General features: G+C 48.1%; 1 protein-coding gene across 1 annotated transcript in view; it reads left to right on the top strand.

Moving 5' to 3' along the window:
- Positions 1 to 15,311, top strand: part of SLC27A6 (solute carrier family 27 member 6) — a 504,875-nt gene that overhangs the window by 463,579 nt on the left and 25,985 nt on the right. Inside the window, exon 9 of the mRNA XM_078675611.1 lies at positions 13,647 to 13,777. Coding sequence (XP_078531737.1) covers positions 13,647 to 13,777 — 131 coding nt within the window. The remainder of the gene's footprint in view (positions 1 to 13,646; positions 13,778 to 15,311) is intronic.

Consider the following 15,311-nt stretch of genomic DNA (forward strand, 5'->3'; position numbering starts at 1 on the left):
GTCGACTGAATACCACCGACTCACTGGGCAGAACGATTGCCAAGTCGGTAGCCCTTCGGTGCTACACCTGGTTGAAAACGTCTTTTCAACCAGGCTTTTCATTGATGTCCAGGCACCTTTGCTGGACATGCCCTTCAATGGCCGTCGCCTTCTTGGAGTGCTTTAAGGATTCTCTTGCGGTGGCCAGATCCTTGGGCCTCACTGCATCTCCCCGTCCATCTCAATCTGCCTTTCTGCCCTTTCGTTGCTACGGACGGGGCACCACACCACGTACGACCCAGTCCAGCACTGGTCCACGCAAGCTGCCCAGCCTCTGCATGACCACGGACGTGGGACCCAGCGGCGTGGGTCTGGGAACAAGCGGAAGGGCCAGTCCACTGTCGTCCTCCAGCCCCCCCCCCCCCCCCCCCCCCCCGCGGGCAGCCTCCAAGCCTTCCTAGTCCAACTTTTCCAATAGGGAGCCAAGAGGGAAAAGAAGGGTACTAGAGGGATAGCCTTCCACTCACTAAGCATCAATACACAAAAAATCCCTGTACCCTAGGCTCGGATTAGTATTCATCTAATGAGGCACATCATTTTGCTGGAAACATGTCCAATTCAATTTCTACGCAACCGCCTACTGGAACTTAAAGTTAGGCGTTTATCTTTAAATGCCAAAACCGTCCAAAACAAATTATTGTTTCTGTAAATATAAAAACAAGGGAGGAGAATCCAGAACTGCTTTTCAACTCGACACGACCACCAGTCACTGGTCAACTGAGACAGTACACCATCCCACACTCAGAACGAAACAGACATAGAAAATGTGTGGAAAGGAGGAAGGCACCTCACGGGAGAACACCCTCGGGGCCGTTTGGCAGATGTTTGCCAGATTCTTGCCCCTTTCTCATCATCGGTCGCCTTACCTCCTCAAAATAAAGTGTCCAAACAAACAAAACCACACGTGTTGTGTGCAGACAAACAGGTGCAAGACAAAACCATCCAAGGAATCGCTCCTAGGTACAGAAAAAGTGATTAAAAATCAGCAGACACACCAAATTTACAATTTTATTATTGGTTATGGTGTGCGCCGGTGAATTAAAAAGGCTGGTAGCTTAGTATCGCATACCAATACCCATAGCCAACATGTTTCACTGCCCTACAAGCTTCTCGGCAGATTCATCAGGGCTCACCACTTGGTCACTGCATCACGTTGGACAGGTGTGTTTTGAGGGGCTACTCCCCCCCCCCTTCAAAACTATTCCTCCCTCCATCGAGACTACCCTTCCTCCATGCCACTGTCTTTCGATCACATGTGGGAGAATCATTTGGCGCTTCTCTGCCAGGATGTTTCAGCTCTCTTGGCCAAGGGGTTATCAAGAGGGTCCCTGCACCAGAAGTAAGTTGCCGCTGCTTTTCCCGCTACTTTATGGTGCCCAAGAAGGACAAAGGTCTGCGCCCTATCCTAGACCTCAGGGCCCTCAACTGCTTCCTCCACGAGGAGAAGTTCAAAATGCTCATATTGGCTCAGGTCCTGTCTGCCCTCGACCCTGGAGACTGGATGGTGTAGTTGGACTTGAAGGACGCCTATTTCCACATTCCCACCCTGCCAGCCCACAGATGTTACCTACGGTTCGTGGCAGGCCACAAGCATTTTCAGTTTACAGTGCTCACTTATGGCCTTAAGAGTGCGCCGAGGGTGTTCTCGTAGGTGATGGCAGTGGTTGCAGCTCATTTGCGCAGATTAGGGGTCCCAGTCTTCCCCTATCTCGATGACTGGCTGTTGAAAGCGGGCTCGCCCCAAGGTGTCGTCTCCCACCTACAGAGCTGTTCTGGACACAGTGCAGTTTCGGACCTATCCTCCAGAACAGCGAGTCCGGGATATTCGGGCTGTGATTGCGATGTTTCAGCCTTTGTGCCGTATTTTGGTGAAAAGAACCCAGAGGCTGCTGGGCCTCATGGCCTCCTGCATCCTACTGGTGGATCATGCCAGATGGCCCATGCGGGTTCTGCAGTGGGACCTGAAGTTCAAGTGGGCGCAGCATCAGGGGAATATTTCCGACTACGTCCAGATCTCGGAGGGAACTGCACAACTGCAGTGGTGGTTAACAAACCAAACTTGGGACAGAGGCAGATCACTCTCCCTTCCCCAACCAGACCTCACAGTGCTGACAGATCCATCACTGCTGGGATGGGGCGTCCATCTGGAAGAGATGGAGATCAGAGTAGTCTGGTCCCAGGCGGAGTCTGGGTTTCATATCAATCTGTTGGAGCTCTGGGCGATCCGCTTGGCACTGAAAGCGCTCCTTCCCACTCTCAAAGGAAAAGTGATGCAGGTGTTCACCGACAACACCACCACCATGTGGTACTGCAACAGGCAAGGAGGGGTGGGGTCGTGGACCCTGTGTCAGGAGGCTCTTCGCCTCTGGATGCGGCTGGAACATCATGGCGTGACCCTGGTGGTTCAACACCTGGCAGGCTCTCTTAATGCCAGGGCTGACAAACTCAACCCCCGCTGCCTGGTGGATCACGAATGGCGTCTGCACTCAGAAGTGGTGCAAGGTATCTTTCAGTGGTGGGCAGAGCCTTGGTTAGATTTATTTGCCACCGAAGAGAACGTGTCAGTTCTGCACGCTGGAGTTTCAAGGCGGTACTCGCTCGGAGAGCACCTTTTGTTCACAAGTGGAGTAGCGGCCTCCTTGTATGCCTTTCCACCTCTAACACTTCTACCCAGAGTGCTGAAGAAGACCAAGCTTGACCAGGCCCAAGTTATTCGTTTAGCCCCTGACTGGGCACGAAGAGTATATGCTACCCCGAGCTTTTGAGCATGGCCATCGATCCTCCCATCGGACTGCCTCTTCGGGAGGATCTTCTGTCGCAGCAGCAGGAGACGGTTCTACACCCAAACCTGTCCAGCCTCCACCTCCTTGCGTGGAGTTTGAGCAGTGACAGTTGACCGCTTTTACCCTTCCGCCCGAAGTCTGTGATGTTATCTTAGCAGCCAGGCATCCCTCCACTAAAACAGTATATGCCTGTCAATGGAAAATGTTTGTGGCATGGTGTGCAGCATAGGCTGTGGTTCCTCTCTCTGCCCCTCTTTCTGAGGTTCTCTTATTCATTCTTTCTTTGGCCCAGCAGGGCTCTGCTCTAGGCTCTCTAAAAGGCTATCTAACAGCTATTTCTGCTTTCCTTCGGCTTCCAGACCAGCACTCTTTCTTCAAGTCCCCTATTGTAAATAGGGCATTATAAATCTTTTCCTCCAACTCCTTTCATAATGCCCCAATGGGACTTGAATCTTGTTTTGACTTACCTCATGTGTGCTCATTTCGAGCCTCTTCACAACGGTCCTCTCAGGTTCCTCACTCTCAAAACTGCCTTTCTTGTTGCCAATACCTCTGCTCGCAGAGTGAGTAAGCTTCAGGCTCTTTCTTCATAGCCCCCTTTCTTCCCTGGACAAATTGGTACTTATGACTGGACCATTGTTCCTTCCTAAAGTAGTTACATCTTTTCACATAGGACAAACTATTACACTGTCTACCTTTTCATCGCCTCTGCACCCTTCCGAGGAGGAGATACTCCACCGTCTTGACCCAAAATGTGCGCTGCCCTTCTATCTCGACCGCACTGAAGTTTTCTGTGCGGACGATCAACTCTTCGTTGGCTCTGTGGGTGCCAAGAGAGGCCAGGCTGTCCAAAACCGTGCCGTTTCCTGATGGGCTGTCCTTTGCATAAAAACTTTTTGCGCTTTACCAAAAAAGGAGCCTCCAGTTGGGCTGCAAGCTCATTTCACTGGGGCCACGGCACCAACTACTGCATTGTCACGCAGAGTCCCACTCACTGACATCTGCCAGGTGGCAACGTGGGCATCTATGCACGCGTTCACCAGACATTACGGCCTGGACAGTCCAGTCAGGAGGAACGGCTATTTTGCCCTTTCTGTCCTCCAGGACTTTCTGGTGTGAACTTGGTTCACGGACCTTCCTCTGGGGTTGGTATTGCTGGGGTATCTATTCTAAGGTAAGGAATCTATAACTAAAACTGTCTCTTTCGGATGTATAAATTACTTACCTTCGGTAACGATGTATCTGTAAGAGATAAAGGTTACTTATAGATTCCTTACCGCCTCACCCATCTATCCGGTTCTGCAAACTGGATTCTAGGGATAGGGACTCCTTACAGGGCCCTAGTTGTGGCACACCAGTGGTCAGTGTCTTTCATGGCCCTGCACTTCTGGGATGTAAAGTTGTGTCAGAACTGACGTCTAAATAGGCACTGCGATGTCACTCCGGTGACCAAGACACCGCCGACTGACACGGAGTCGACAGATGCCACCTACCGACGTGCAGGGGTACTGCTAAGAAAAAAATCTCCAGATCCAATCTGACGCCTGGGGGTAATTCTAAGGCAGTGGTAGCTGGCAAATTTTGAAAATGGTGGGGCGTAAATCACTGCCCACATTTCTAACACAAATGAGTGCAGAAAGCAATGCAGTGCAGTGAGGGTTTGGCCCGTATAAAGTGGCTTCTGCAACTCTGACATTTTGCAATGGGAAACTTATGGACATGCAAGTCATTGTATGGCACTTTGGAAACTGATCGACCAAATAGCTATAGGTTGGACAAGCAGGTTGAAATGGCAACCTTAGACTATTCCAGTACAACATATTTTATTTCCAGAAATGCTTGTGGTGTGTTCACACACACACACCAAAACAAATTAAAACAATGGATGGAAACAGCACATTTTCTCTAATACAAAAGATAAAATGCTATTTTAGTTGCTCATTTTCTGACAGAAGCGATGCAAGCTTTACTCCACACACAGGTAAAGCACGTGCAGCGATAACTCCAGTATCTTTCACACACACGATGTGTAGGCAAAAGCAGTTACAGTTCAAGCTTCCCTTATACACAGAACGAAGTTCACACAAAGAGCAGCAGTACAAGCTTCCCTTGCATGCTAGAGCAAGTTCCGCTCACTAATACAGAATTTTTCACATAGGCAAAAGCAGAATACTCTTAACTAGTCTTGTAAAGAGAAATGTAGTGTTCAAGCAGCAGTAGATAGGTTCTTTAATAATCACAGAAAAAATGCAGTACTGGAAGCATAGGTGTACGCTTTCATCATAACAAGCTGCAATCTAACCTGCTCCTCAAACATACACACAGCAGGGTTAACACAGAAGTGGTGCAAACTTCTGTATCACACAAAGAACAGATGCTGCTGGAGAACCAGTACAGAAAGTTGGCTTAACCCGCAACGAGCAAATGCAACATAGGCAGAGTAGAATAGCTGAAACAGTTTATAGAGCAAATAACAAATTATGACAAGATGTGCAAAGTTTAAAAATACAGCAAACTATATTTCTGTAAAATGTAATCGTAGCTGGAAAGTTGCCCCTCTTGCCCTCATACTTGACTTCTTCAGATGAGCCCTATTTTTTGGTTAATAGTCACTTGCCTGCTGGCTGTAAATCTTGAGTCCATACCTACAACATTATAAAAACAAAAATATTGGTCCCAGAACATAACTTGTTTAACTAGCTAAAAAGGCAGGACGGCCGAAAGGGTCACTGATGACAGGGCACTATCTAATTTTCCGATTAAAAATAATGACAGCAGCACTCCGTAAGACAGATGAGTCACTTTTATCTTATGCTTGCTTTCCACTCCAGCTTCCCTGGGGAAGTAAAGAGAACGCGATTTCCCTAAGGAAAACTCATATCCTCTAGTCCAAACCCTTCCCCATCCTTCACGTTGTAAATAGTTGTGTGAGAAAACAATGAAGCTGTCATTAGATATTGCACCATGTGCAAGATTGTGCCTTATAAGTTAATCTTTGCCTTCTGTGATTATTCATGTAAGATAAAGGATCCCTCATGCGCGTTTTAATTCTTAAAAGGGAGGCCTCAAAGTGGTTAGTCTAAGTACAAGAAGGAAAATTAACACTGACTGTGACGCGGAAAACTTTTCTGAAAGTGCCCTTTATTTTTAACAAGCACTTCATCCATTTCTAACCACAAATCACTTACCAGCGTTTCATCAAAGTTTTAACTCTGATCCGATTCCCTTTCAAGGCCATTATTTGGGACACAGATTGCGCTGCAGACAACAGGTCAGGCCAGCTCCGTTGTACAGAATAAGAAATGAGGCCAGCGGCTTGGTCAATGATGGTGGCAGGGAACTGGGCTTCAGAAAGTTCCAGATTTTGGAGTAGTTGGCTTCTACAACTTTTGCAGTTGGGAAAGGCAAGTTAACCCAACCATTTTCCACAGTGTCATTGGGTGGAGCCTGTGATGCTGTGGACCCCACCCCCTCCCTATGACGCTGTTGGAAGGGGTGGGGAGGTAATAATAACTTGCATGCAGCCACGTCCCAGACTGATGCTCATGCCGCCTGGGGCTGCTGCAAAAAGTGACGCTACGGCGCCTCATCTAGGGGAGGAAACTGAAGGCCCCAGATAATGGCAGGCCAGGGCTGCAATGACTTAAGCCCTTGGACCTCTACAATAGCTGGTGCATGCTCACTAGTGGCTGCCTGATGATGCCAGTACTGTGAGCACTCCACAGCAGTCACTGGCATTATATCGGCGTTGGGTGTGTGCAAGGAAAGTTTTCCTATTTATGTGGCATCCACACTACTAATTAATTAATCACAATACACAGTGTGTAATGTGATGATTATTTTAGCATTGTGGATGCCGAATGGCACATAAAGCAGGAAAATTAGGGGGGGCGCAGCCCCTCAGCCCAAAGGGAGCAGCTGCCCCTGTTCTAAGGTAAGGAATCTATAACTAACCTATGTCTTGTTACTGGAGGTAAGTATCTTTTACTTTAGGATGCATGTCATTTAGGCGGGATGGCTCATCCAAGAACTACTGACAACATGAAAAGGCAACTTTAATTAAACAGGTGCACAAGCCTTATACATAAAGCCTACGCTCCACACCTTACATACTATCCATCAAAACCCAGCGTCTCTGTAAATCTTAATAATTATGCATCCTCTATCCCCCTCCTTTACAAATCAAAAGCGCAATCACACCTCTCCTCACCCAAACTGCATTCAACCATCACACATACACCACTGTTGCCATCTTATTATTCCATCCAGAAACTGCCTATCTACCTCCCCCATCACCCCTTCTGAATCCTCAACTGGGTTTCAACATGACCAGCATTTCTTGCAATAACTTTCAACTTGTGTAACCAACTGCCACCAGAATAACCATCAGAGTTTTTATGTCCCCCCCCCGCTTGTTAAGAAAGCAATCTACATCCCCACTAGTAGATGCAACATCACCCCCCATAGATTGACAGATGCCCCCCATCCTCACAGAAAAACTCCACTGTTTCATATTTGATATCACCGTGCTTGAGAAAGACCAGCCTTTTGGCCTTGCAAAACTTCTTGGGTTCCCTGTTCCCTGTTCCCTTTCCATCCCGGCCTGTCAATAGCCCCAGGTTTCTTTGCCCCCGCTCAGGAAGAGCTCAGTCCACAGTATGGTGGTACCAGACCATAAACATTGTACCTCCAGCAAGTCTGCTTTAATGCACTGTGCAAGAGTCAGTCCTTTCACCTGCTCTAAAACATTTTCACCTAAATGCAGGACCAACACTTATGGGCAGGAGCATCCCCTTGCCAACAAATTTGTTTTGGGCAATAGCTCATGCCGTAGCATGCCCGCTTTTCCAAGCCATTTTAGCTGCACCACCGTGTTGAGAAATTCAATTTGCTTTCCACCTGCCCTGGTTCCAGCATACTGGGCCACCCATTTCACAAAGTAATGCCCACATATCCACACCTCTATTGACCTCTCCCCAGGCCCGCAATACAACCTAGGATGAAAAAACAGCGACATTATTGCAAATTGTGAAAAAACCCAACCCAATCGCAAATAGTGCTGGTAACAATCCTACCGCCACCTGCCAACATGCCTGAATTGCGCCGCCATCAACCCCCTGCACTGGAGAGTCTCAATATCATCCTTGCAAATGCTTGGCAGGATGAGTTTAACCTGCTTCAGAATGTCCAGAGTGATCGGGCAACATACTCTTGCCCAGAACCCCGCTCCCTTGCCCAACCCTCTAAAATCCACCTTCAGAATTTCCCCGCCGATAACTCATACCCCCAAAACAGCTTCCTGCAGAATGCCACGTCCGCCAGCTTACCAGCTATGGTGACAGCCGACAAACCCTTGTCAATCAAAAACATAATAAAATGTACCACATCAATCGTTCGGACCTATACTCCGTCCGTGCCGTTCCATCTCACCGCCTCAGACAGGAAAATTTCCTCCTATGCAAGCCCATATGCTTTGCGGGTAGACTCCAACAAGGAACTGAGTATAAGCTGCATCACATGCTCTCTCCCATAGACCACAAATGAACCTGCATCGCCGTCTTCCTCTCGTTGACCCATGGTGCAAGCCCACGAAACCTCATCCACTGGAAACGAAAGAGCATCGGCAATTTCATTGTCCACTCCCGCAATGTGTCTGGCCTTATAAGACACGTTTCCGTGCAGACAGCCTAACACAAAAATTCTCAGCAACTGCCAAACCTTTGGATCACAAGCTGATTGTCGATTTATGATGCTCACCACCTCCAGATTGTCCACATTGAACAGGAGTCTTTTTAACAACATGTTATCCCACAGATAAACTGCCACCACCGGTGGAATAAACTGTGGGAAGGTAATGCTCCAATCCCTTGCTTCCATGCCTCAGGCTACTCCTCCGTACACTACCGGCCTTGCCAAAAAATGCAGAACTCCTGGCCGCCGGCTTCATCAGAACTCAGCTCGACAGACCACTCCACCAGCTCTCCCACTCCAGCCAAGGAGATTCCATTGCATTCACTCAAGAAAACTCTCCTAATCCGCAAATCTTCTTTAATCTTTACCTTAACCCCTTCCACGCTCATGACGAGCTGGGCTCGTCATGAGGTAGCCTCCTCGCACGCTCATGACGAGCCCAGCTCGTCATGTAACATGCGCTTTACAAATTCTCAGCGTGCGAGCGGAATTCCGCCCGCACGCATGCGGTTAAGGTGAACCCTCTGGTGTGGGCGTGATGTCCTTGCCAAAGACCAAGTGAACCGTTGACAAAAAATTCTGCCTGCCCTCACTGCTCTTCAAGAAAGAGCAAAATTCAAATGACCTACAAGGACTTGAATATCATTCCCCTTCACCTTGCCCTTTGCCAACATCCTGTTCAATAGTTCTAGACACTTCTATTTTCTTGTCCTCTTGCAATCTAAGCTCCATGCAGGTGAAATCCAGCTCAATAGCCAATAAAGGAATCACCTGTACTGACCCCACCATCCTCTCCGGTGCCAAAGGTTACCCACTTCATACATCAAATCCAGAAACAGCACACTTTCCTGACCATCCTCCGATTCTGGAGCACCCACCAATAAAAATTTGTCCAAATAGTGCATCATGATCTCCTTCCGCATGACACACTTGAACAACTTCTGCAGAAAGGAACTGAAAGCCTCAAACAGCGAACATGAAATAGAATACTCCATTTGCAATGTTTGTCTACAAAAAAATTCCCCCAAAATGCATACCCAACAACATGTAATCCTCTGGGTAAACAGGTAGAAACCGAAAAGCAGATTTGACATCATATTTTACCATCAACACACTTGGGCCATAATGTTCATCAGCTATATGGACGTGTCAACAGAGGCATATTACACTCTGCTGCAAGCCTCTGGGACAAAATAATTGACTAACAGGCCCTACATCCACAACAAATGTTGAATGAGCCAAAACTCCCTTGGCTCCTTCTTAGGAACCGCCCCAATCGAAGAGACCCTCAGATGTGCCAAATGCCAGTCATCCAACAGCCCTCCATCCTTCCTCCCCTCACCTCGTTCAGCAACTTGCATCACACCAAGTCTTCGCGTCCATTTACTGACTGTAAGTTGTCCGCCCATCGCCGCACCCTGTGACCATCATAACACAAACGAAAACTGAACTAAAAACTGGGCAACAACAAATCCCTGTCGGTACACAAATGCTGAAGCCAGTGTCTCACCCTCCCCATCTTAACTGGTGTGTTCGCCCTTGCCCATAGGATTCTGTCCCCCTCTGCCCCTCTTGCTGTTTCCCAGCCACTGACCTCATGAGCTACCCTGCTGACCAACCCCACTCCGTCAGTGCTCACACTGTGTGAGCATGCACTTCCCAACTCATTTAGAGCATTCATGTCTATACTTACAATACTCCCGCAAGCACTGGCCCCTGTTATAGGACCAGTAAGCTTCTCAACTTCCTGCCTGTCCTCTCCCCACTGGACCCACCCCTGCCTGGGTGGGACGCCCTCAAAAGGACTTGTATATCACCAGCCACCTACTTGCTGTGTAGGTAGAGGGGACTGGCGGCTCTGGTGTCATCGTCCGGAGGAACCGTTCATTATCCACCTGTGCCCAAATACCAAACTCTGCTAGCTGGGTGTGAAACTCCTCATCATTACGCACCCAGTCCTGTCTCTTGAATGTAATTTAAGTCTTCTGCACTACATAAAGGTACTTGAACAATGCTATGCTCCTTTCAGGATATTTCTCGCAAAACACACTTGAATAGATAAGAAAAGCTTCTGTCCAATTCTCAATATTAACCAGCACCTTAGGACATCAGGCAGCTCATATTCTTCTTCCTTTGATCCCTCCTCTGCCAATATCTCCCTATGTAATATCTTGAAAATTTCTCTGTTCTCCCCCCTTCCAAATGCACTGGGTGCCCATTTGATGCCGGGCATCAAATGGGCACTGAGAGGCTTAGTAATACCCATTTATGGGAGCTTCTTGCGTTCTATCTCCTGGTTCTCCTTTTTATCCACGCACTCTTCTCCTCCACCTTATTTGCGGAGTCCAGCACCGTCTCCTGCATTTATTTACTCACTCCCTCCTTGTCTTTCCACTCTGCTAATACTACCTCTGTATCTGTACCCTGATCCTGCACATAGTCACCCTTCAATAGGCAAAGGCCAGACTCTGTGTGTTCATTTGCTTTAAACCCCACAGCTTGCTCCCCCATCTCAAAACCCCCGTCAGCGCTCACCACGCAAGGCTTCCTACCTGTCCTCAAGGTCAGGGCCTCCACGTAAACCGCCCATCCTGATGCTGGCCTTACTTACGTTTGGATGGACCCTTCGCTTGCTGATGCCAAAACCGCTCATGGCTACTAAAAAACACCAATGTTCCCCCTCCGATTAGATTCACTGCATCCCTGATGCACATCATGAGGCACCACCTACCAGGTACTCTCATGCACCTCATCCTCCACAATTTTCCCTTTTCCAGTTCATCCTGGTCATACTCGCCCTATAATGTGAAGCCCTCTGATACCCTTCAGGGTCTTGTCCGCACTATACAAAACTTTATATATATAAATTAAAAAAAAATAGTCCAATTCCTTCTCACCTTCTCAGCATCTTAAGCATCACCACCATGACCCCCACTCTTCTCAGGCACTTCACCATCACCAGTATTTCCAATTTGTGCAGTGTAAAATTCCTAATAAGAATCTGGTTCAGGCAAGGTGGACGCAGATCCTGATCCCTGCTGCTCCAAAGCACAGTCCTGCGCTGTCCCTGAGCCAGCTGCAGAGATGCGAGCTCTGACTTCGGATCTGGGTTTCCAGGTCACACTAGACCCTCCCAGCTGTCCGGAAACTGTCACAGCTGCTGGTCCTACCTCACCCACCTGGCAGGCACTAAACTGACCCTGACTTGCCTGCCCGGTCCCACTATGAAGCCTGTCATTCCACCGCACCCACCTCTAAGGCCCCTTTGTCCTGGAACAACTCTTCCCCCCAAACTAGACAGTAGAGTGCACTTTAGGCTCAGGAAACCTCCCCTGTCTGCTGCTGCTAACTGGCGACCTGACCCTCCCCGGACTCATCGACCTCTGCACGCCCCTCTGCCTGAATAAGTGGCTGTTCCACTAAATCGCACGCCTGTTCCCTAAGCAGGGCCGGCACTAGGCATGGGCAGTGTGGGCAGCTGCCCAGGGCCTCGCACTTAGCCCACCAGCATGGGGACCGCACGAGTGTAACACACCACCAAACTGCTTGTGCTCCTGCAGATCCCATCGAAGAAAGGAGTCTGTTTGCAATTGGGCTTACAGGAGGAGGCCCCCTCCCTGGGCCTGTCAGGGATGGTGTCGGGAGGCATAGGGGAGGAGGACACTTCATCTTCTGCAGTTACAAGGAGGCCCAATTGCAGGTGTGTCCTGCAATTAGGCCTCCTACCTGGCTACCCATTGAGACACACTGCGGGTCACCCCTTGTTAGCACTTTAGTTTTAACACTCAGCCCCCAAGATATTCTCCCACCTTCAGCCCAATATAGCTGTGAAAAATATGCTTGTAGGTGGCAGAGAGGGGAACTGCGGCCCAGGAGGAGTCTGCACTAAGCAGCTTCCGAAGCCCTGAAGGTGTCACTTATGTAATCCTAGAACCAGCCCTGTCCCTAAGGCACCCATGTCCAGGCCTCCCTGTCCTGGCCTCCCTGCACCACATGTGCAGGATCAAGCGACTCAGCGCTGGCCAAATGGGATGAGACCCCCTGTCTGTCCTCCCCACATGTCTACCCTGTCAAAGGTTCTAGCGCAGAACAGTGTGATACTTACAGGCCCCTTCCCTTTCCTTAATTGAGGCTGGCCTGCACGGACTAGACCAGTCCAACGGCAGGATTTGAGCCTCACAAACCCCGCCCCTTGATGTCATTGATGCCACCTCCTGGCTGAGAGGAATCACTGCATTCTCCAACATGACACAGGCCACATTGGGCCCCCTCGTAAAGGCGCTGCGCACGCCGGCTCCCCCACTTGCTCCACTCCCAGCAGGGGAAACAGCCCCCCTCCCCCAATGGTGGTAGTGCAGCCAGGTACAACAGCCTTCGGCGGCCGTCCCTCTGCACTCGCACCTGAGATTCTCCCCTTAGCATCTACGGCTTGGGCAATAAGTTTCTGCTTCTGAATTGGGGAGGAGCAGGCTGTCACTGCTGCAGCCAGCCACCCATTCGTCTTGTTCTACCGACATGTTCATACTTGCCTGCTTCTGTGCCTCCGCTGCCCTGTCTACCTCATGCAGAGTGAGCTGGGCCTGCCTCACACTCTCGCTCATGGCTATAACCGCAACTATATGCACTATCACGTGGATTGACCCAATTAAAAATTCATAGGATGACCTTTGCCAACTGGTGTGTACCAAACCTAAAATGGCCACCTGTGCCATATGTCAAAATCCTTAAGAAACCCTTTGTCCCTGCCCCACACCCCTCTGCCAGTCACGCGCCACGCCGCCTCTTGTCCCTAGACCCTACCACTCGTCCGAAGAGCCCAGGGGAGTAGGGCATTCTGCCCTCCCCCTCAAAACCCCCAATTGAATCTCAGAGGTCTCACTGTAGTAGTTGTGCAAATGCCCCACTTGCCTAACCTCAAAAATGATTCACCTTGTAAGATCTACATTTATACCTTGGGTGCTGCATCTCAGTTTCTTTCAACTTTCATGTGACGTCTTTCGAGACTACTGTTAAGCTTGGCAATGAATTTGAGATGTAATAAATGTTAATGGCCATTAAGTTAATATTCAAACAACTTTAAAACATGCTCTCTGTCCTACAAAGTGCTTGTAATATATATTTTTGTAATTTCAGGTCATGAAGGAAAAGTCGGGATGGCCTCCATTGTATTGAAACCTAATGAGTCTTTAAATTTGAAAAGGATTTATGAACAGGTTGTGACATATTTACCCGGGTATGCTAGTCCAAGGTTTTTAAGAATACAGGTAAATTATTTTAGAATGCAATTTTCGAGTGAGTGTGATATACCGTTGGTTGTTGTCCTGTTAAAGCCTGTTAACCTGAACTGTTTATCACAATGTCTATAGACGCTACCAGTACCCTAACATTATTTGTTTACGTGTTGTCAGAGATCATATATTGAGCATCAAGTGTACTAAACTACATCCAGCTACTTATAAGATAGATCACCCACAAAAAGAATTCAAGCCCTGCTCATCATTAGAAAACTAGAGGGAGTTTAATTCAACTCAGCACCTTACAGAGTAATTGGAAATGGCAAAAGAGCCATATACGGTACTGTTCAAGAGCCTTTAATTTAATCAGAGCATTCTAAATTGTCAGTCCGATGTTGTTGTATATACCACGAAAAATAAAAATAAACCACTAGGCTCCCTTTTGAGCTCAATTCACAAAATTAGTTGCATACATGAGTATAGACAAAATTGTTTGTCAGTAGCTTACATTTCTGTTGCAGATTGGACTTTGTGATTCACTAAACCTGACCATTTATTCAATTTATTCACGTGTGGCGTTAACTCCAATATGGCATTCTTATATGGAATGAGTGTGTTATATCCGGAGTATTACATTTATATGTAATCAGCCTAGGTCCTCCTATCTGCTCAGCCAGAGTGAGAGATTGTAATGGAATGTTGGTGTGACTGTGATGAATGGAATGCCTGGGTGCCTGTGTGGATGAGTGGTGACAGTTGGAGATGGGCAGAGCAGCTAGGCAGGCTGCTCCTGGTGGGGCTGGTGTAGGAGATGTAGGAACTGGTACATGGCTGAACTGAGATTGATACTACCCTGAACTGGAACCAATAAAGAAGACTCTGTATAATTCTACAAGGCTACCAGTGTCTCTGTGTGCAGGGTAAAGCATTTTTATTTGACGACGAGTGGATCTGGACCCAAGTGTGCTGAAGGACAGAACAGAAACTAAGAGAGTACTAAAGAAATCCTGTTATCAGCGTAACTACATGAAGCAGAATGGAGTTAAAGGCAAGCCAGCCCCACCAGTGTCCATGTCATCGGACGGCCCCCTACCACTGAGTGTGTCTTGCCTGATCTTGCTCCATGGATTTGACCACAGGTATGATCTGTATGTTAGGGTATGTCTGTTCTAAGTTTTACCCTACCACTTCCTTTAGTATCTGCTGCATGGATGTATCAACAGCGTAAAGGAATTGTGGCTGTTCAAGATGTGAGTTATAGACTAACTCAGTGAAACTATTTCACATGTGCCACACAAGAGCGATGTGGCTTTGCAAAGATTGGTGCTTTTATGGCACATAGAAAGTACAAGTATGGGCATTGAACAATGTGGAAATAATGTACCTGAAAGTTATTATACAAAGCGACATTTTCCACATATCTGGATATGCTTTCTCCTGAGCTATTTCACAATCTGGAGTGAAGGTTACAAGGAGTGGATGACTAGAGCTACATCTTTAATTCTAATGCACACATGTAATTCACAAGCGCAGCGACAGATGTGGTCATCTTGGGGTCAGCGAA

Source organism: Lissotriton helveticus, chromosome 2_1, assembly GCF_964261635.1.
Source record: "Lissotriton helveticus chromosome 2_1, aLisHel1.1, whole genome shotgun sequence".
NCBI lineage: Eukaryota > Metazoa > Chordata > Amphibia > Caudata > Salamandridae > Lissotriton > Lissotriton helveticus.